Source organism: Crotalus tigris, unplaced genomic scaffold (assembly GCF_016545835.1).
Source record: "Crotalus tigris isolate CLP2741 ecotype Arizona unplaced genomic scaffold, ASM1654583v1 scf7180000018925.3142382, whole genome shotgun sequence".
Classification (NCBI taxonomy): Eukaryota; Metazoa; Chordata; class Lepidosauria; order Squamata; family Viperidae; genus Crotalus; species Crotalus tigris.
Genome location: NW_024097278.1, coordinates 834,282 through 855,020, shown reverse-complemented (window position 1 = coordinate 855,020; position 20,739 = coordinate 834,282). Strand labels below are relative to the sequence as shown.

Sequence of the window (20,739 nt, the reverse complement as noted above, 5' to 3'; positions counted from 1 at the left end):
GGGCCTGGGCAGGAGTGGGACAGATCTGAGGGTCTCTGGCAGAAGGGGGTGGGACTGGGGCAAGCGCCAAGGCATGGTCCATTTCTTCATTCCTCACAAAGGGTGATACCTCCCCAGCATGCACCCAGGGGGCGGGGCCGATGCAGCAGGGGCTGGTTCCTCGCTGTTTCCAGATGGCCTTGTGGAGATAAGATTGAATGCATTTCAGCATAGATGGCCACCACAAAATTGTACATTGGCTCCTGGCCGGCCTGGGTCAGGGCCAAGGCAGCGGGGGCCGTTCCCTCACTGTTTCCAGGATGGCTTCGCGGGCCACATGAAACCACTTCGCGGGCCGCATCCGGCCCCTGGGCCTTGTGTTTGACATGTCTGCTCTAGAAAGAGTAAAGAGAAGAGCAACAAAGATGATCAGGGGATTGGAGGCTAAAACGTATCAGGAACGATTGCTGGAATTGGGTATGTCTAGTTTAATGAAGAGAAGGACAAGGGGGCAGAGGATAGCAGTCTTCCAATATCTCCGGGGCTGCCACAAAGAAGAGGAAATCAAGCTATTTTCCAAAGCACCTGAAGGCAGGACAAGAAGCAACGGATAGAAACTAATCAAGGAGAGAAGCAACCTGGAACTAAGGAGAAACTTCCTGACAGTTAGAACAATGAACCAATGGAACAACCTGCCTCCAGAAGTGGTGAATGCTCCAACACTGGAGGTTTTTAAGAAGAGACTGGACAGTCATTTGTCCGAAATGGTATAGGGTTTCCTGCATGAGCAGAGGGTTGGACTAGATGCCTCCAAGGTCCCTTCCAACTCTGTTATTCTATTCTATTCTATTCTATTCTATTCTATTCTATTCTATTCTATTCTATTCTATTCTATTCTATTCTATTCTGTTCAACTATTCTATTCTATTCTATTCTATTCTATTCTATTCTATTCTATTCTATTCTATTCTATTCTATTCCATTCCATTCCATTCTTCCATTCTATTCTAACATTTCTATTCTATTCTATTCTATTCTATTATTCTATTCTATTCTATTCTATTCTATTCTATTCTATTCTATTCTATTATTCTATTCTATTCTATTCTATTCTATTCTATTCTATTCTATTCTATTCTATTCTATTCTATTCTATTCTATTCTGTTCAACATTTCTATTCTATTCTATTCTATTCTATTCTATTCTATTCTATTCTATTCTATTCTATTCTATTCTATTCCATTCCATTCCATTCCATTCCATTCTATTCCATTCCATCCCATCCCATCCCATCCCATCCCATCCCATCCCATCCCATCCCATCCCATCCCATCCCATCCCATCCCATCCCATCCCATCCCATCCTATCCTATCCTATCCTATCCTATCCTATCCTATCCTATCCTCCCATGATGGAGCACCATGATGAAGCCATCCCATTGATTAATTGTTCTCACTGTCAGGAAATTTCTCCTTGGTTCTAGGTTGCTTCTCTCAATTAGTGTCCATCCATTGCTTCTTGTCCTGCCTTCAGGTGCTTTGGAGAATAGGTTGAGCCCATCTTCTTTGTGGCAGCCCCTGAGATATTGGAAGGCTGTTTTCATGTCATCCTTAGTCCTTCTTTTCACTAAACTAGGCATACCGAGTTCCTGCAACGGTTCTTTATATGTTTTACCCTCAAGCTCACCCTTCTCGGGAGCAAATTCCATAATTGATTTCCCTGTATTTGTTTCTCCAGCCAAGCATTGCAGAAACGCATCTGAAGAGTGCTTGCTGAGACTTTTGTTAAGACATCTCTCCCTTTGCTTCCAGTTTCAAGAACCGATAATTGCAAAAACATGCACAAATGCTTGAAAGCAACCTCTTTAACCAAAGATAGAAACCTGTTGGAGTGCCAGGGTGCTCCCATGGCAACTTGGCATGTTGTAAGACATATATGCTCGAAGGCACATAGCAAGCCAGCAGGGAGATCCCTGTGCTTTTAACCAAAGCAGTTTAGATCAAGATTTCAGTCGAGAGAGCCTTAAGGATGCAAATTGCTTTGTGAAAAAAAAAGTTCCGCCAACTTTAAGGCTCGTTTGATATCCTCCTTCTTTTTGACAGTTTAAATCAAATCTGATTTAAAAAAAAAATGAAGAAGGAGCAAAACTAGCCCAACTAGCTGAGTGCTTTCAGTGACAATCTTTTTTTTTATCCTAAATGAAGTAATTCCTTTTTTTTTTTTTTCACTAGTTAAAAGAGCAGGATTTCACTGCAACCAGCACCCCAACCCAAAAACCTGCTCAAGTATTCTCCCGGTATGTTTAACAAACCATCTGCAAAACGGTTACAGAATTGAAGTAACTATAATAAAAAACATGGTCCCATTTGGTCAAGAGAAAAGACAATGATCAATCGATAGAGGAGACTATTTGTAGACCAGGGTTGAACTGTGGGATCCTTGGTGCTCTCTGAGCTTGGTGGTTTTCTTGCAGACGTTTCATGACCGAACTTGGGAACATCATCAGTAATAGAAGGGAGAGAGGGAGGAGGAGGAGGAGGAGGAGGAGGAGGAGGAGGAGGAGGAGGAGGAGGAGGAGGGAGGAGGCGGACTGTGGGGTCCTTGGTGCTCTCTGAGCTTGGTTGTTTTCTTGCAGACATTTCATGACTGAACTAGGGAACATCATCAGTAATAGAAGAGAGAGGAGGAAGAAGAGGAGGAGGAAGAGGAGGAGGACTATGGCGGTCCTTGGTGCTCTGTGAGCTTGGTTGTTTTCTTGCAGACGTTTTGTGACCCAACTAGGGAACATCTTCAGTACTAGAAGGGGGAGGAGGAGGAGGAGGAGGAGGAGGAGGAGGAGGAGGAGGAGGAGGAGGAGGAGGACTGTGGGGCCCCTTAGTGCTGTCTGAGCTTGGGGGTTTTCTTGTAGACATTTCATGACCCAACTAGGTCAGTGATAGATGGGAATTAGATTTGTAGAATGGAGGATGAGGAGGAGGAGGAGGAGGAAGAGATAGTGGTGATGAAGGTGAGGAAGAGGAGAAGGAAGAAGAGGCCAATAACAGTGGTGGTCCTTGGCGCTCTGTGAGCTTGGTTGTTTTATTGCAGACGTTTCATGACCCAACTAGGGAACATCATCAGTAATAGAAGATAGAGGAGGAGGAGGAGGAGGAGGAGGAAGAGGAGGAGGAATGTGGGGGCCTTTAGTGCTCTCTGAACTTGGTGGTTTTCTTGTAGACATTTCATGACCCAACTAGGTCAGTGATAGATGGGAATTAGATTTGTAGAATGGAGGATGAGGAGGAGGAGGAGGAGGAAGAGATAGTGGTGATGAAGGTGAGGAAGAGGAGAAGGAAGAAGAGGCCAATAACAGTGGTGGTCCTTGGCGCTCTGGGAGCTTGGTTGTTTTATTGCAGACGTTTCATGACCCAACTAGGGAACATCATCAGTAATAGAAGATAGAGGAGGAGGAGGAGGAGGAGGAGGAGGAGGAGGAGGAAGAGGAGGAGGAATGTGGGGGCCTTTAGTGCTCTCTGAACTTGGTGGTTTTCTTGTAGACATTTCATGACCCAACTAGGTCAGTGATAGATGGGAATTAGATTTGTAGAATGGAGGATGAGGAGGAGGAGGAGGAGGAAGAGATAGTGGTGATGAAGGTGAGGAAGAGGAGAAGGAAGAAGAGGCCAATAACAGTGGTGGTCCTTGGCGCTCTGTGAGCTTGGTTGTTTTATTGCAGACGTTTCATGACCCAACTAGGGAACATCATCAGTAATAGAAGATAGAGGAGGAGGAGGAGGAGGAGGAGGAGGAGGAGGAGGAAGAGGAGGAGGAATGTGGGGGCCTTTAGTGCTCTCTGAACTTGGTGGTTTTCTTGTAGACATTTCATGACCCAACTAGGTAATGTCATCAGTGATAGATGGGAATTGGATTTGTAGAATGGAGGAAGAGGAGGAAGAGGTAGTGGTGGTGAAGGTGAGGAAGAGGAGAAGGAAGAAGAGGCCAATAACTGTGGGGTCCTTGGTGCTCTCTGAGCTTGGTGGTTTTCTTGCAGACATTTCATTACCCATCTAGGTAACATCATCAGTGCAGAGATGTGGTCCAGATAAAAGGCAAAGTGGCTCGCTCTTTCCAGTGCTGCTTATGGCTTCTGGACAATAGAATAAGGCCCATAAAACTTGCAAAATGTAGTGGGGAACCTTGTTCTTTAATTATTTCCTGGGGAGGGTTCCACAAATCACATCAAGATGAGGTCTAAGGAGGTCCACTTATGGTCTCTCTACTTGGACCTAATGCTTCAAAGAGGGGATACAGTTGCCACAATCTAAATGAAAGGTATTCCAAACTTTTGATTTATAGCTTACGCTCGGTCCTAAATTACCAAGCCTGCTATAAATTCATGTTCTCTGTGCAACTGCAGGATTAAAGATCTCAGCAAACAGATACCTACAATGAGAAGTCATCAAGCATTTAGCGTCAGGCCTAAAACAAAACAAAGACGCTTCTTTGCCCACAGCTCCTCTACCACAACATCCCAATAATTAAAGTCCTTTGAACTTTAATGTGATAGAAAAAAAGCTGAACGGTAACAAATTGTTCTGTAAGAAGTTTAGTACTTGGTACCACTTGAAATTGAAACTCAACATGAAGAAAACCAAGATCATGGCATCCGGTCCTCTCAATTCCTGGCAAATAGATGGGGAAGAAATGGAGGTAGTGACAGATTTTATTTTTCTGGGCTCAAAGATCACCTCAGATGGGGACTGCAGCCAAGAAATTAAAAGACGCTTGCTCCTGGGGAGGAAGGCTATGGCAAATCTAGACAGCATACTAAAAAGCAGAGATTCACCCTGCCAACAAAAGTGCGTATAGTCAAGGCCATCGTTTTCCCAGTTGCAATGTATGGCTGTGAAAGTTGGACCATAAGAAAGGCTGAGCGCACAAGAATTTGAACTATGGTGCTGGAGAAGACTCCTGCGAGTCCCTTGGACTGCAAGGCGTTCAAACCGGTCAGTCCTAGAGGAGATCAACCCCGACTGCTCTTTAGAAGGCCAGATCCTGAAGTTGAAACTCAAGTACTTTGGCCACCTAATGAGAAGGAAGGACTCACTGGAGAAGAGCCTAATGCTGGGAAAGATCGAGGGCAATAGAAAAAGAGGATGACAGAGAAGGAGGTGGCTGGATGGAGTCACTGAAGCAGTAGGTGTGAACTTAAATAGACTCCAGAAAATGGTAGCGGACAGGAAGACCTGGAGGAACGTTGTCCATGGGGTCGCGATGGGTCGGACACATCTTCGCAACTAACAACAACAACCACTTGAAGAGGGTTGCATCTTTGAGAACTGGAGTTGTATTTTACGGTACATCTTTCAGAGGATATCACTCACTGCAATTTTCGCTGTGGGGGAGTTTTTTCCTTTTTGCACAAGTCTATCTCTCTGGTGTAGTGAGGCAAAAATGTAAAAATCTGCATGGGGGATTCTTTGTACTCGGACAGCTGAAAAGTTTACAATGTATTTGCGTTTCTGGGAACTCTTCATTCATCTCCAGGGGACTTCAAATGGCTGGAATTCCATCATGGATCTCTTGACAATTCAGGGAATTGAAGGCCACACATCTGGAAGTTATTTAAATATCTAACAGAATAACAGAGTTGGAAGGGACCTTGGAGGTCATCTAGTCCAACCTTCTGCTCAGGCAGGAAACTCTGTACCATTTCAGACCGGTGGCTGTCCAGTCTCTTCTTAAAAACCTCCAGCGATGGAGCAGCTTGCCTCCAGAAATTGTGGGCACTACAACCCTGGAAGTTTTAAAGAAGAGATTGGAGAGCCATTGGTCTAAAATGGTATAGGGTTTCTTGCTTGAGCAGGGGGTTGGGCTAGATGACCTCCAGAGTCCTCCCCCAACTCTGTTATTCTATTATTCTGTCTCTTTTCCAATCCTTTGCAAGATTCTTGCAATTTAATTGGATGTGTTTTTAGCTGGTAGTAAATTCTGCTCTCTTCAATAAAACTCCTGGAATTTATATAAAATAGACAGATTCAATCAGGGGCCACAATTTCTTTCCTCGATCAATTGGAAGAGTGCAAGTGACACCCCTGGAAAGTGAAAAGTCCTCTTTTGTTCCCCCTCTATTTCTGTTTTAAAGCATGGACATATAAGCAAGGCTATATAAAATATTCCAATGTTTTATATTAGGGTAGGTTTATGATTTATTCTGTCCATGCTGTATTGGTACAAGCAGCTCTGATCAGAAGGAAATAGGCATGCAAATCTGAGCCGAGGTGGCGCAGCAGTTAGAGTGCAGTACTACAGGCCACATTAGCTGACTGTGTTCAGCAGGTCAGCGGTTCAAATCTCACCGGCTCAAGGTTGACTCAGCCTTCCATCCTTCCGGGGTAGGTAAAATGAGGACCCAGATTGTTGGGGGCAATGTAAATATATATATACATTGCTTACTGGTGTACACCGCTTAGAGAGTGCTTGCACTTAAAGCGGTATATACGTCTCATAAATAAATAAAGTCTCATAAATAAATAAATGTAAATATATATACATTGCTTACTGGTGTACATCACTTAGAGAGTGCTTGCACTTAAAGCGGTATATAAGTCTCATAAAATAATAATAATAATAAAAAAATATTATAAAAAAAAATGAAGTTGGGGGTTTGTAGTCACCGTGAGTTTGTGGTGAGGGGGGAGGGGCACTGAGGGAGGCTCAGCCAATTTCACTGTATACATGTTATACTTTGATAATAAAGGGTTTATTATTATTAAAGAATAAAGCATCCAAACAGCATCCAATCAACTAGCTGATTGGCCTTAAGACATTTCTCATGCAATCTAGAATGTTTTCCAGAATAAGTTTTTCAGCTTTATTATAAATTGCCCCCCCCCCGTACTGAGATTATGTCTCTTCAAGGTGCTGAAATACCTCAGTGAAAGAAAGATCCTATTTTTTTTTCAGTGAATGAGTCCATTTTTTAGAGGTTTTTTTTTTTAAAAAAATCTGCCGATCTCGGTACTTTTCAGTACATTTAAAAAAAAAAAGGTTTTACTGTGTTTACGTGTAAATAGAAGTACAGTACAGTATTTCCCCTGTAATTTTGTCTTTCCGCTGAATCAGTGCATCTCGGTAACTATTTTGGTTTCAAAGCGGCAATTTGGTTTCAAATAGTTTTGATCATCACCATCACAAGATTATAGGCAGCAGCCAAAAATGTTGGGGATCTCTCCAGGAACTGAGCTGTGCCATAGTAAATTAATGCCCAAGAGAAATGGGAATAAATTGCTCTTAATTGGATCCCGGAGTATGCACTTGTACCCAAAACCATGTAGCATTTATTCTTTACGTATGGACGGTAAGGAACTCCAAAATTTTCATGTGCATCTGGACATACAGGTAGTCCTCGACGTAAGACTGCAATTGAGCCCAAAATTTATGTCACTAAGTGAAACATTTGTTAAGTGAGGTTTGCCCTATTTTACGACCTTTCTTGGCACAGTTGTTAAGTGAATCACTGCAAGTTGTTAAATTAGACACACAGTTGTTAAGTGAGTCTAGCTTCCCCCATTGTCAGAAGGTCGCAAAAGGGGATCACGTGACAACCCCCCGGGACACTGCGACTGTCATAAATGCAAGTCAATTGCCAAGTGTTCTGAATTTTGATCATGTGACCATGGAAATGCTGCCACGGTCGTTAAGCATGAAAACCGATCCTAAGTTGCTTTTTTTTCAGTGCCGCCGCTACTTTGAACGGTCACTAAATGAACCGTTGTAAGTTGAGGACTGCCTGTACAGAGCCTGAGACATTATTTTAGAATTAAGTTTGATACTTGGAGATTTTTATCAATGTATCCAAAGGTTTTCTTGTCCAAAATGCAAAAGCAAGTTTGCCATTAATTTCAGGGATTTTTTTTTTCTTCAATTTCTTTCGTTTTTCCTTCAGGTTTTTTTTTATTATTATTATTATTTTCTCTTTAAGCCTCTTAAAATCCTGGTCTATTCTGGTGATTGTTGACTGGTCCAGGTTGAAGGCCAAAATTCCTGGAGAAAAATCTATCTCTGCCGGCTTGTATTCAGGGGGTCCTCGACTTATGACCCCCAATTTATGTCGTTAAGTGAGACATTTGTTGAGGGAGTTTTGCCCCCTTTTACGACCTTTCTTGCCGTTGTTAAGTAAGGCACACGGTCGTTAAGTGGCTTCCCCTCATTGCCTTTGCTTATCAGATGGTTACAAAAGGGGGGGTGTCACATGATCCGGAGACCCTGCAATCGTCGTAAATGTGAGACGGTGGCCAAGGGTCTGAATTTTGATCATGGGATCATGCCGCTAAGGTCTAAGTTGGAAAAAACGGTCCTAAGTCACTTTTTTCAGTGCCGTTGCAACTTTGAATGGTCACTAAGTGAATGGTTGTAAGTCAAAGACTACCTCTATTATGTCTAATTTCCACCTCAGGAGACTTCTCAGATCTCAAGGACCTGATCCTAGAGGTCTCAGGCTCCTGCTTTTCTTCTGCTCCTTGTCTCTTTTTATTTAGGGTCCTAAAATTTATGTTACTAAAATTTATGTTTCCTGCCTGAGCAGGGGGTTGGACTAAATGACCTCAAAGGTCCCTTCCAACTTTATTATTATTATTATTATTATTATTATTATTATTATTATTATCGATCATCGCACAGTCAGCCAGATGTTCAGACTGGATTTGGCATTTTGTCTACCTATCGAGTCCTTACCCAGGACCTGGGATAGGCAGATGTGGATGTTTGATGGTATTACAGATATCGTCGCAGGATGGAAGCAGTTCCTAGTAAGGCCGCCTTTTGCAATTGACTAATAGCGAATTTGTCAATGCCAATGGTGTTCAAGTGGTGCTCCAGTTGTTTTGGGATTGCACCCAAGGAGCCTATGACTATTGGTACTACCCTTGCTTGCTTTTGCCACAGTCTTTCTATTTCTATTTGTAGGTCTTTGTATTTTGTTATCTTCTCCAGTTCTTTCTCTTCTATTCTGCTGTCTCCAGGCACTGCCACGTCCACTATCCAGACTTTTTTGTCTTTCTTATCGACAATTGTTAAGTCTGGGGTGTTATGTTGCAGGTGCTTGTCTGTTTGAATTCTGAAGTCCCAGAGCAGTTTAATTTTATCATTTTCTATGACTTTCTCTATTTTATGATCCCACCAGTTTTTGCTTACAGGCAAATGATATTTTTTGCAGATCTTCCAATGCACCATTGTTGCTACTTTGTCATGCCGCTGCTTGTAATCAGTCTGTGCAATCTTCTTGCAACAGCTTACCAAGTGGTCCACTGTTTCTTCAGCTTCTTTGCATAGGCGGCACTTACTGTCTGTTGCTGTCTTCTCAATTTTGACTTTGTATGCATTTGTCCTTAAGGCTTGGTCTTGTGCAGCCAGAATTAATCCCTCGGTCTCTTTCTTCAATTTTCCTGCTCTTAGCCATTGCCAGGTTTTATTATTATCTGCTTTCCCAGCTATTTTTTTAATGTATTGGCCATGTAGTGCTTTGTCTTCCCATGCCTCTATTCTGTTCTTCATTTGGTCTTTCTTGTAGGCCAGTTTGGTCTCTCCAGTAGTTAGTAAGCCTTCCTGATATACTAATTTCAGTGCATCTTCATCATTGTTCTTCAGATATTCTTCCAAAGCCATTTTTTCTTCTTCAACCATCTGATGTACTTGTAGCATTCCACGCCCACCTATTTGCCTTGGTAGATAAAGTCTATCAATGTCACTGCGTGGATGAAGGGCATGATTCATTGTCATTATTTTTCTGGTCTGCCTATCCATTGCTTTTAGTTCTGCTTGAGTCCAGTCCACTATTCCAGCTGTGTACCTAATGACTGGGATTGCCCAGGTGTTGATTGCCTTTATGGTATTTCCTCCATTGAGTTTGGACTTTAAGATCTTCTTCACTCTCTTGATGTATTCACCTCTAATCTTTTTCTTGACTTCAGTGTGCTTGATGTTGTCAGCTTGAAGGATACCCAAGTATTTGTAGTACTCTTCCTCATCCAGACTCTTAATGTTATTTTCGTGGGGCATCTTGATTCCTTCAGTTTTCACTATTTTTCCTTGTTTGATAGTAAGTGTGGCACATTTGTCCAAGCCAAACTCCATTACAATATCTTGGCTATATATACGGACAGTGTTGAGCAGCGATTCTATTTCAGATGATGTTTTTCCATACAGCTTCAGATCATCCATATAAAGGAGGTGGGATAGTCTAGCAGATGTTTTTGATGTTTGATAGCCATGTCCTGAGTTATTCAGTATTGTTGACAGAGGAAACAGTGCAATAACAAATAGTAATGGTGATAATGAATCTCCTTGAAATATTCCTCTCTTGATATTAACCTCTCCCAGCTCTCACCATTGATCTGCAACTGTGTCTTCCATTGTGCCATCGATCTTTGCACAAATTTTCTGATGTTTCTACTGACTCCTGTTATTTCTAGGCACTTGATTATCCAATCATGTGGCAGAGAGTCAAATGCCTTTTTGTAGTCAATCCATGCCACATTCAGGTTGGTCTTCCTTCTCTTGCAGTTTTCCAAGATCATTTTGTCTATTAGGAGTTGATCTTTTGTTCCTCTGCTATTGGGGCGGTTTCCTTTCTGCTCAGGTGGAAAGAGATTGTTTTCAACTAGATGCTGTTGTACTGCATCAGCTACCACACCAGTTAGTAATTTGAAAGTTGTTGGTAAGCAGGTAATTGGCCTGTAGTTACCTGGTGTTGCCCCTCTTGTGGATTTTTCATTATTAGGTAGGTTTTCCCAGTTGTTAGCCACTTTTCAATTTCTCCTCCTTGTAGTATATTGTTGAATTGCTTGGCAATGAGTGGGTGTATAACAGTTAGATGTTTCAACCAAAACCCATGCAGTTCATCTTCACCTGGTGCTGACCAATTTTTGATTTTCTTTGCTCTTTTTTCTACCATTTTTGTTGTTATTACTAGTTCTTTCATTTCAACTTCTGTTTTATTTGCATCCACCTCTTTTAACCAAGCTGCATCCTTGTTGTATTTCTTTGGGTTATCCCATACCTGCTTCCAGAATTGCACTGTTTCTTCCTTGTCAGGTACTGACTGATTCCTTGCAGTTTCTCCATTGATGGATTGGTAGAAACGTTTCTGATTGGATTGAAATTGGAGGTTCTGCCTATAGTTTGCAATTCGAGCTTCATATCTACTGATTTTCCTGGCTATAGCTGTTATTTGTTGCTTTATTATTTCCAGTGCTTCCTTGATCTTCCTTGTTTCTAAGTGGTATTTCTTGATTAGGTATTCTTTGGTCTTCTTGTTCTTCAGCTTCTTTTCTTTCATCTGTTCTAGCTTGCTTGCATGTGATCTTAACTTGCTGATCTTATTTTCTAGTCTAACCTTCCATTTTTGTGGTGCACTGTTTGTTTGTTTTTTTCTTTGTTGATTTTGCATCCCAGGTATTCAGTTATAACTGCAGCTGTGCTGTACATTAATTGGTTTGTTTCTTGCAGTGAATTGGTGCTTATACTTGATATTGCAGTATTTGCATCTTTTAATGCTTGTGCTAGCTGTTTCTTTGGAACAAGCTTCAATGCAGGCAGCCTTATTCTGTTGTTTTTGTGCTGTTCTAGATGCTCAGTTATTCTTTGTTTCAATTCTTTTATTTCTTTAGTTAGAGGGTTTTGTTCTTCCTGAGGAAGAGGTGCCTGGTTTCCAAATGAGAACAGTTGTATATCTCTACTGGATTCTTCACTGCCAACTCCCCCTGGTTTGCCTCTACATTCTGAATTACTTCTTGTAAGGCTTTGATTTCTTTGCCCTGGGTAAACCTTTGCAGTTCGTCCAATTCTGTTTCTGTAAATACTTTATTTCGTGTTATAAATCGGCGTTGATCTGCTAGTCTCTGTTCTGTTATTTCTGATTCTGGATGTTGTTCTTTCCAGAATTGGTGCATTCGTTTTAGATATCCTCTTCTTGTTGGACTTGATCTGTAGTAACAGATCATTATTTCTTTGTTTTCCATCACTGTGTATCTGCGACGGGTAAACACCTTTTCTTCCAGTAGTTCTGCAGCTGCTGGCCCTGGTTGCTCAGCCAACAGTCCTGAGTCCTGTAACCCATTTTTCACCAGATATCCAGGAACTCCAATATCTAGTGCGGACCTTGTTAACCCGGGCGACGTCCGAGCCGGTATGGCATTCTGAAATTTACGTCTCACCATATTTTTTATGGGAGAGACACTCTTTGTCTGACTCCTCTGATGAGACCTGTCCAGTATGGTTGAACCTCTGGCATAGCTCTCATCTTCCTCAGAGTACACAAGCCCCACAACCACGTCAAGGTAGTGCCTCACTGGGGGATTATTATTATTATTATTATTATTATTATTATTATTATTATTATTATTATTATTATTATTATTATTAACAGTCCTGAGCATCCTTCTCACTTGGAAGTTTTTAATTTTTCCTCTCAGTTTCAGCTATAGTCTCTTCATTTCCCCCCACGGCTGGATGGATAGATTCCCACCCTCGGTCCTTGAAGATTGAATCTATTTTAGGCATGAAAAGATGGCCTCATGCCAACACAAAGAATGTGGAAGTCTGCTCAGCGGTGGGAAAATAGGGGTCTTTTCCTATTTTCTTTCCTACCTCCCTACCCCTCGTCCTGTATGTCTTGGTGTTTCTTGCTGAGAATTCCCAGAAAACATGCAGATGAGTCTTGCCACGCATGTTAACTCTAACTTGTCCATTGAAAAGATCTTGCAACAGAAGGCTTAGATCGCCCTTGGGCAAATAAAGACGTTGCCTCTATGAACTTTTGATTTCTTTGTAACATAGTTGTTGTTGTTCGTTGCGAAGCCATGTTCGACCCATCGCGACCTCATGGACAACGTTCCTCCAGGCCTTCCTGTCCTCCACCATCTTCTGGAGTCCATTTAAGCTCACGCCTACTGCTTCAGTGACTCCATCCAGTCACCTCATTCTCTGTCGTCCCCTTCTTCTATTGCCCTCCATCTTTCCCAGCATTAGGCTCTTCTCCAGGGAGTCCTTCCTTCTCATTAGGTGGCCAAAGTACTTGAGTTTCAACTTCAGGATCTGGCCTTCTAAAGAGCAGTCAGGGTTGATCTCCTCTAGGACTGACCGGTTTGATCGCCTTGCAGTCCAGGGGACTCGCAGGAGTCTTCTCCAGCTTCAGAGTTCAAAGGCCTCCATTCTTAGGCGCGCACAATACAGACCCCAACCCCCCCATCTCTCTGGTGACAACATTGAGATCAGCCACTTGGTGGCCTCTGTAGCACCCTGGGGTCTCCAGGCCCATTGGCAGCACCATGTTTGAAAGGTCTTTCGATGGGTGCCAATCTTATCTCCACTGGGATGATGTTCCACAAAGAAGGAGACCCCACAGAGAAGGTCCTTCTTCTTGGTCCCACTACATGGATCTCCTTAAGAGAAGGGACCCATAACATCTCTTGCCTCTCCGCTCTGGTGGATTGTGTGGATGCAACTTAGAAAAGATGGTCCTTCAAATAACAAGGAGGGAGCTAACTCAGAGAAGACCGTTCTTCTTGATTCCACCAGATGGTCTCCTTAAGAGAAGGGACCTCTAACCCAGGGCTTTTCAATTGTACCACTTTTAAGATATGGCAACATCCGAGTACCACCAGTCGCCTAGCAAGGTGTCAAAAACTTGACCAAAAAAAAAGGAAAAAAGTGATAAAGTACAGGTAGTCCTCGACTTACAACAGTTTGTTTAGTGACTGTTCAAAGTTACAATGGCACTGAAAAAAGTGCCGCCCAAGCCACAGCCGAGCAAGACACCTGCCTGCCCACCCGGCGGCGCTCTTCCTCCTGTCCAAGGTTTTCATTGTTGTGAGCATTTCTGTTGAGGATTGGCAGCAGGGGTGGGGTGGGTGTTTGGTTTTTATTCCCCCCCCCCATCTGCTGGGTGGTTGCAGCAGGTTTTGGTCATTTCACTTGACCCTGGGACACTGTGACTGTCATAAATATGAATCAGTTGCCAAGTATCTGAATGTAAATCATAAGACCCTGGAGATGCTGCAACATTCCAGCTGATTGGCGCTTCTTCTGGGCTCAGCAGAAGCGCCAGGATCAGTGCTGCTTTCCAGCTGATTGGTGCTTCTTCAGGGCTCAGCAGAAGCACCAGGATCAGCACTGAGCTCCAGCTGGAGCCTGGCACTGATCCTGGTGCTTCCACTGAGCTTTGACAGCTCCAAAGAAGCGCCGATCAGCTGGAAAGCAGCACTGATCCTGGTGCTTCCGCTGAGCTCTGACAGTCCTGCAGCTCCAGCCATCTCTCGCTCAGGCTTGTGTGGTGCTGCCACCGGTTCAGTTCATTCCCCTCCCCCACTACCACTTTTCTAGGATGGTCGTGTACCACCTGCCTGGTGCCAATGTACCACAGGTGGTACCCGTACCACTGGTTGAAAAGCCCTGCTCTAACCTACCTGCCTCCCACCTCTGATGGGCTGAATAGATCTGAAAATCTGTGCAAATCAGAGCATATCTTTACGTAAGCTAAAGAAAAGTTTGCTGCAATTTCCCTATCAGTTTAGAGCAGTGGATTTTAAAACCTGGATTATTATTATTATTATTATTATTATTATTATTATTATTATTATTATTATTAAAGTTGGAAGGAACCTTTGAGGTCATCTAGTCCAACTCCCTGCTCAGGCAGGAAACCCTATACCATTTCTGACAAATGGCTGTCCAGTCTCTTCTTAAAAACTTCCAGTGTTGGAGCATTCACCGCTTCTGGAGGCAGGTTGTTCCACTGGTTAATTGTTCTAATTGTCAGGAAGTTTCTCCTTAGTTCTAGGTTGCTTCTCTCCTCGATTAGTTTCCATCCATTGCTTCTTGTCCTGCCTTCAGGCGCTTTGGAAAATAGCTTGACTCCCTCTTCTTTGGGGCAGCCCCTGAGATATTGGAACACTGCTATCATGTCCCCCCCTTGTCCTTCTCTTCATTAAACTAGACATCCCCAATTCCAGCAACCGTTCCTTGTATGTTTTAGCCTCCAGTCCCCTAATCATCTTTGTTGCTCTTCTCTGCACTCTTTCTAGAGTCTCAAGATCTTTTTTACATCGTGGTGACTAAAACTGGATGCAGTATTTCAAGTGTGGCCTTACCAAGGCATTAAAGAGTGGTATTAATACTTCACGTGATCTTGATTCTGTCCCTCTGTTAATGCAGCCCAGCACTGTGTTGGCTTTTTTGGCAGCTGCAGCACACGGCTGGCTCCTATTTAGGTGATTGTCCACTAGGACTCTGAAATCCCTCTCATAGTTATTACTTTTGAGCAAGGTACTCCCTATACTGTACCTGTGCATTTGGTTTTTCTTGCCTAAATGTAGAACCTTGCTTTTTTCACCATTGAATTTCATTTTGTTAGCTGTGGATGAAGTTCAATTACCGTTCTCTCAGATACTTCTGGAATCTCAATTAGCTTGAAATTTGCAGTGGTTGTTTGTTTTTATTTTTAAATGTTGACTATCTACATTTAAATGCATGCACATCACACCCATAAATCCCAAATGTGTGATTTCCGAAGCAGCTTCCGGAGTGAGGGTGGGTGGTATTCCTGCAGAGAATTGAGGATTTAGCAAAACCTCACAGGGGTTCAGAAAGACGGGCATATAAATCATCATCAGTGAATGGCAGCTTGGGTGAGTCATTTTTCTCTCCCCCCCCTGAAATAAATGAATATTCTTTCACTTCTAAACTCTTCCAGCTTGTTTAAAAAAATAATTACAAAACAGAAAATGCAGAAAGAAGACATAATAACTTGCAGATATTCATTATCTCAGCAAGTGAGGCTGGCGGTTTAGATTCCCTAGCTCACTGTTTTGAGAGATATGTTTAGGAAACTCAGTAGGCCAGGAAGAGGAGGGAAATACAGAAGAAACAAACCTTGATTGCAGCACCATGAGTAGTTTTTCACACCTACACAAGGGTTGAATCACATTTTGTGTGCCTAAGGTAAGTTAACATATGTGTTGTGCTCTTCTGTTGGTTAAAATACAGAATACAATACAGAATAGCGGAATTGGAAGGGACTTTGGAGGTCTTGTAGTCCAGAGGTCCCCAACCCCTGGTCCATGGACCAGTACTGGGCTGTGGCATGCCAGCAACCGGTCCACACAAACAAGCAAAGTCACATCTGTGAGATGCAGGCAGCACACAAAACCATGTGTGCACTCTCCCGTCTGGGAAAAAAAACCTTTCTCCACGGAACTGCTCCCTGGTGCCCAAAAGGTTGGGGACCTCTGGTCTAGTCCAACTTCTGCTCAGGCAGGAAACCCTATACCAGGGGTAGGCAACCTTGGCTCTTTTATGACTCGTGGACTTCAACTCCCACAATCCCTGAGCCAGCATGGCTCAGCTTGAAACCTCTCCCTTTCCCCTCAGCAGGGCTGGCTCAGGAATTCTGGGAGTTGAAGTCCACAAGTCATAAAAGAGCCAAGTCTGAAGACCCCTGTCCTAGACAGTCACTTCTCTGAAATGGTATAGGGCAGGGGTAGGCAACCTTGGCTCTTTATGACTCGTGGACTTCAACTCCCAGAATCCCTGAGCCAGCATGGCTCAGCTTGAAACCTCTCCCTTTCCCTCAGCATGGCTGGCTCAGGAATTCTGGGAGTTGAAGTCCACGAGTCATAAAAGAGCCAAGGTTGCCTACCTCTGGCCTAGGCCTAGGCCGTTTTATGACTCGTGGGACTTCAACTCCCAGAATTCCAGAGCCAGCATGGCTCAGCTTGAAACCTCTCCCTTTCCCCTCAGCGTGGCTGGCTCAGGAATTCTGGGAGTTGAAGTCCACGAGTCCTAAAAGAGCCAAGGTTGCCTACCCCTGCCCTATACCATTGCAGACAAATGGCTGTCCAGTCTCTCCTTAAAAGCCTCCAGTGAAGGAGCACCCACAACTTCTGGAGGGAAGTCATTCCACTGATTAATTGTCCTCACTGTTAGGAAGTGTCTCCTTAATTCCAGGTTGTTTTCTCCTTTCTCCTCTCCCTTTCCATCCATTGCTTCTTGTCCTGCCTTTGGAGGACAAGGGTGCTTTGGAGGAAAAGTTGATCCCCTCTTCTTTATGGCACCCCTTCAAGTACTGGAAGACAGCTACCATGTCAGAATACAAAATAACACAGTTGGAAGGGACCTTGCAGATCTTCTAGTCCATTGGTTCTCAACCTGTGGGTCGGGACCCCATTTGGGGTCGAACAACCATTTCACAGGGGTCGCCAAATAATGCAGTCCACCATTTTCCCTCCCCTTTACCTTAGCTGTGCTACTCCCTTTTATTCTACTGGCTTTTGAAAGCCAATAGAATAGACTCTCTTGAATAGAGTCTAATTCTATTGGCTTTCAAAAGCCAACAGGAATTGTCCAGGCTGTCTCTGCCCTGCTGAGCCCATTCTGCAAACGGTGCTGCACCAGTTGAGTAGTCCTCGACTTACGACCGGTTGAGTAGTCCTCGACTTACGACCGGTTGGGGGTTGCGGCATTAAAAAGGTTGAGAACCACTGTTCTAGTCCAACCCCCTGCTCAAGGAGGAGACCCTATACCAGCGATGGTGAACCTTTTAGAGACCGCGTGCCCAAACTGTAACCCAAAACCCACTTATGTATCGTCGGGTGCCGGGTGGGCGTGGCCCATTGGGTGGGCGTGGCCCATTGGGTGGGTGTGGCCCATTGGGTGGGCGAAGCTGCAGTGGTAACGGCAGACTGGGTGGGACGAAAAAGTTCAATCAATTCCAACTTTGCGAGATCTTTTTTTTTCTCTCGCAGGAACTTGAAATTGATTGATTGCATCTTTTTTTTTTTTTTTGGCACACGGCGGCGGAGGCCTAAAGCGAAAAGCTTTCATAAAACCCAGCTGAAGGCCTAGGACTGGGGCGACGGCACGCGTGCCCACAGAGAAGGCTCTGCGTGCCACCTGTGGCACGCGTGCCATAGGTTCACCACCACGGCCCTATGCCATTTCAGATAAATGATTGTCTGCTTAAAAGCCTCCAGTGAAGGAGCATCCACAATTTCTGGAGGGAAGCCATTCCATTGATTAATTGTTCTTATTGACAAGAAATTCCTTCTTAGTTCTAGATTGAAGAGATTGGACAACTGTTCGTCTGAAATGCTATAGGTTTCCTGCTTGAGCAGAAGGCTGCACTCCAAAGTCCCTTCCAATGCATTTTTTTGTTTGTTTGTTATTCTGTAGTGTTAGATACAGGTAAAATAATAATAAAAAAAAATGACTCATACCGCAATTTCATAATAAACTCTGAGTCAATCCAGCTATTCTTTGGTGGTGTTGCTTTTATAAGCCAATATGTTTGGCACTGTCTCAGTGGGTTGTTTATTTTTTTATTTTGTTTTAATTACAACTGTTTTGTTTTTAAATGTCTGTGAATTTGCTCTTTTTGGTTAGCTTGCCAATTGTCCTCATTATTTTCCCCTCAAACATTTCAAAATGCTCTAGCTGTTGCCTGTTGCCTGCCTACGTTTGCAATTGTGATTGAAACATCCTTGGTCGTTATGGGTTTTAATTTCTAATGGTGAGAACAAATAATCAGTGGAATGGATTGCCTTCAGAATTTATAGGTGCCCCGTTTCTGGAGGCTTTTAAGAAGAGACTGGACAGCCATTTGTCTAAAATGGTATAGAGTTTCCTGTTTGAGCAGGGGGTTGGACTAGAAGACCTCCAAGGTCCCTTCCAATTCTTGTTCTGTTATTCTGCTATCCTTCCTTCCTTCCTTCCTTCCTTCCTTCCTTCCTTCCTTCCTTCCTTCCTTCTTTTCTCCCTCCCTCCCTCCCTCCCTCCCTCCCTCCCTCCCTTCCTTCCTTCCTTCTCCATCACTGGAGGCTTTTAAGAAGAGACTGGACAGCAACCTGTCTGAAATGGTAGAGTGTCTCCTGCTTGAGCAGGAGGTTGGACTAGAAGACCTCCAAGGTCCCGTTCTATGTCTTCTGTGTCTATGATTTCCTTACCAGTATAGAGTCCATGTTCCTCCTTGAGTTCAGACATTGAGCAGAGGGACTGATCTAATTGAAGCATAGCTTAACCTCTGGTGAAGCGGCACAGCCTTATGGAATAGGTAAGAGAGGAGAACCCCTCGCATTTTTCTTCCTTCACATTCTGTTGTCTGTTTTCATTTCAGCTTATGTGCTCCTCCCTCCAGAAGGCATTGTTTGACGAGGAGGACCACGTAAAGAAACTCCAGCAAAAAGTGGCAAGCTTGGAGAAACGCAACAAGCAGCTGCAGGATCGGGTGAAGAAGGCCAAAAGGCTACTGAGGCAAGCCAGGAAGAACGGCCAACACATGGAGCTGACCAACCAGAAGCTCAACGAGAAACTGTCCTCCATGGGGGTCCAGTTCCCCTACATTAACTCCTTAAAGCAAGCCCATTCTCGCGCCACGTACCTAAAAGTCTAAGAGCAACTTAGAAAACCTAAAGCTACAGACTTAGCGATGGAACGGCGTGTCCTTCTCCACCCAATCTTACCTTGCGGAAGAATTGTAGTGCATTCAAAGTCTTTGGCGCTCGAAACGTGCAGGATTTGTCTCAAGTGGATATCTCACTTGCTTCGAACCGGCTTTGTAAATAGGATTCAAGTTTTGCCTAGGAGGAAACGTGGACCGTGGTCTTCAGAAGGTGGCTTGAGACCAACGAGGAGTGGATTTATGGACCATAATTGAGGGGGCTTGAGTCTTGGATAGGTGGGTCCAAGGTAGTCCTCGACTTACAACAGTTCATTTAGGGACCATTCAAAGTTACAACGGCACTGAAAAAAAGTGACCCCTTTTTCACAGTTACGACCTTGACAGCATCCCCCGTGGTCACGTGATCAAAGCTCAGACGCTTGGCAACTGACATGTACTTATGACGGTTGCTGTGTCCCAGGGTCATGTGATCCCCTTTTGTGAGCTTCTGATAAGCAAAATCCATGGGGAAGCCAGGTTCACTCAACGACCGTATGCTACCTTAATAACTGCAGTGATTCCCTTAACAACTGTGGCAAGAAATGTTGTAAAATGGGGCGCTTAACAAACGTCTCACTTAACAACAGAGATGTTGGGCTCAATTGTGGTCGTAAGTCGAGGACTACCTGTACTGTAGTAGCTGAAGCACTCAAGGGAGGCTGAACCTGTTCCAAAGGGAGGGATGTGAAATGACCCAGAGCTCCAGGCAGGCCCCTTGAAGAAACAAAAGAGTCTAAGTGTAAATAATAAAAAGTGTATACAATCCTGAGCTTGTGGAAGTCTTGGTATTAATGCAAAGGACTCCCGAAATTGTGATGAGAGAAACTCACTTCTGTCCAAAGAGGTTCATGGACAGATTTAAAGAGAAGGCTTCAAAAGAAGCTTCTCATATACTTACTTTGAGTAACACTACACCGTATTTAGAAGGAAATCCCACTGGGCAGAGTTGTTCTGCTGATCACCATGTCTCTCGTTTTTTAAAATTACCGTTCCCTTTACGTCTATTTTTATTACATTTTAAATCACACTGATCTTCATGCCACAAATGTAATTTTCACATTCTTTCCTTACATTCACTTCCACAATCTCACTCTCGTCTCCTTCCCTTCATAAAATTTTGGAAACAGCTTTACCTGTTATCTATCTATCTATCTATCTATCTATCTATCTATCTATCTATCTATCCTTTCATCTATCAATCAGTTATCTATCTATCCATCCATCTATCCATCCATCTATCTATCCATCCATCCATCCATCTATCTATCTATCTATCTATCTATCTAT

The 20,739-nt window shown here is 43.5% G+C and overlaps 1 protein-coding gene across 1 annotated transcript in view; it reads left to right on the top strand.

Moving 5' to 3' along the window:
• The window catches only part of CCDC3 (coiled-coil domain containing 3), a 42,455-nt gene extending 22,635 nt beyond the window's left edge, over positions 1 to 19,820 (top strand). The window contains exon 3 of the mRNA XM_039357539.1: positions 19,129 to 19,820. Coding sequence (XP_039213473.1) covers positions 19,129 to 19,404 — 276 coding nt within the window. The 3' untranslated portion in view covers positions 19,405 to 19,820. The remainder of the gene's footprint in view (positions 1 to 19,128) is intronic.
• Positions 19,821 to 20,739: the final 919 nt, after the last annotated feature.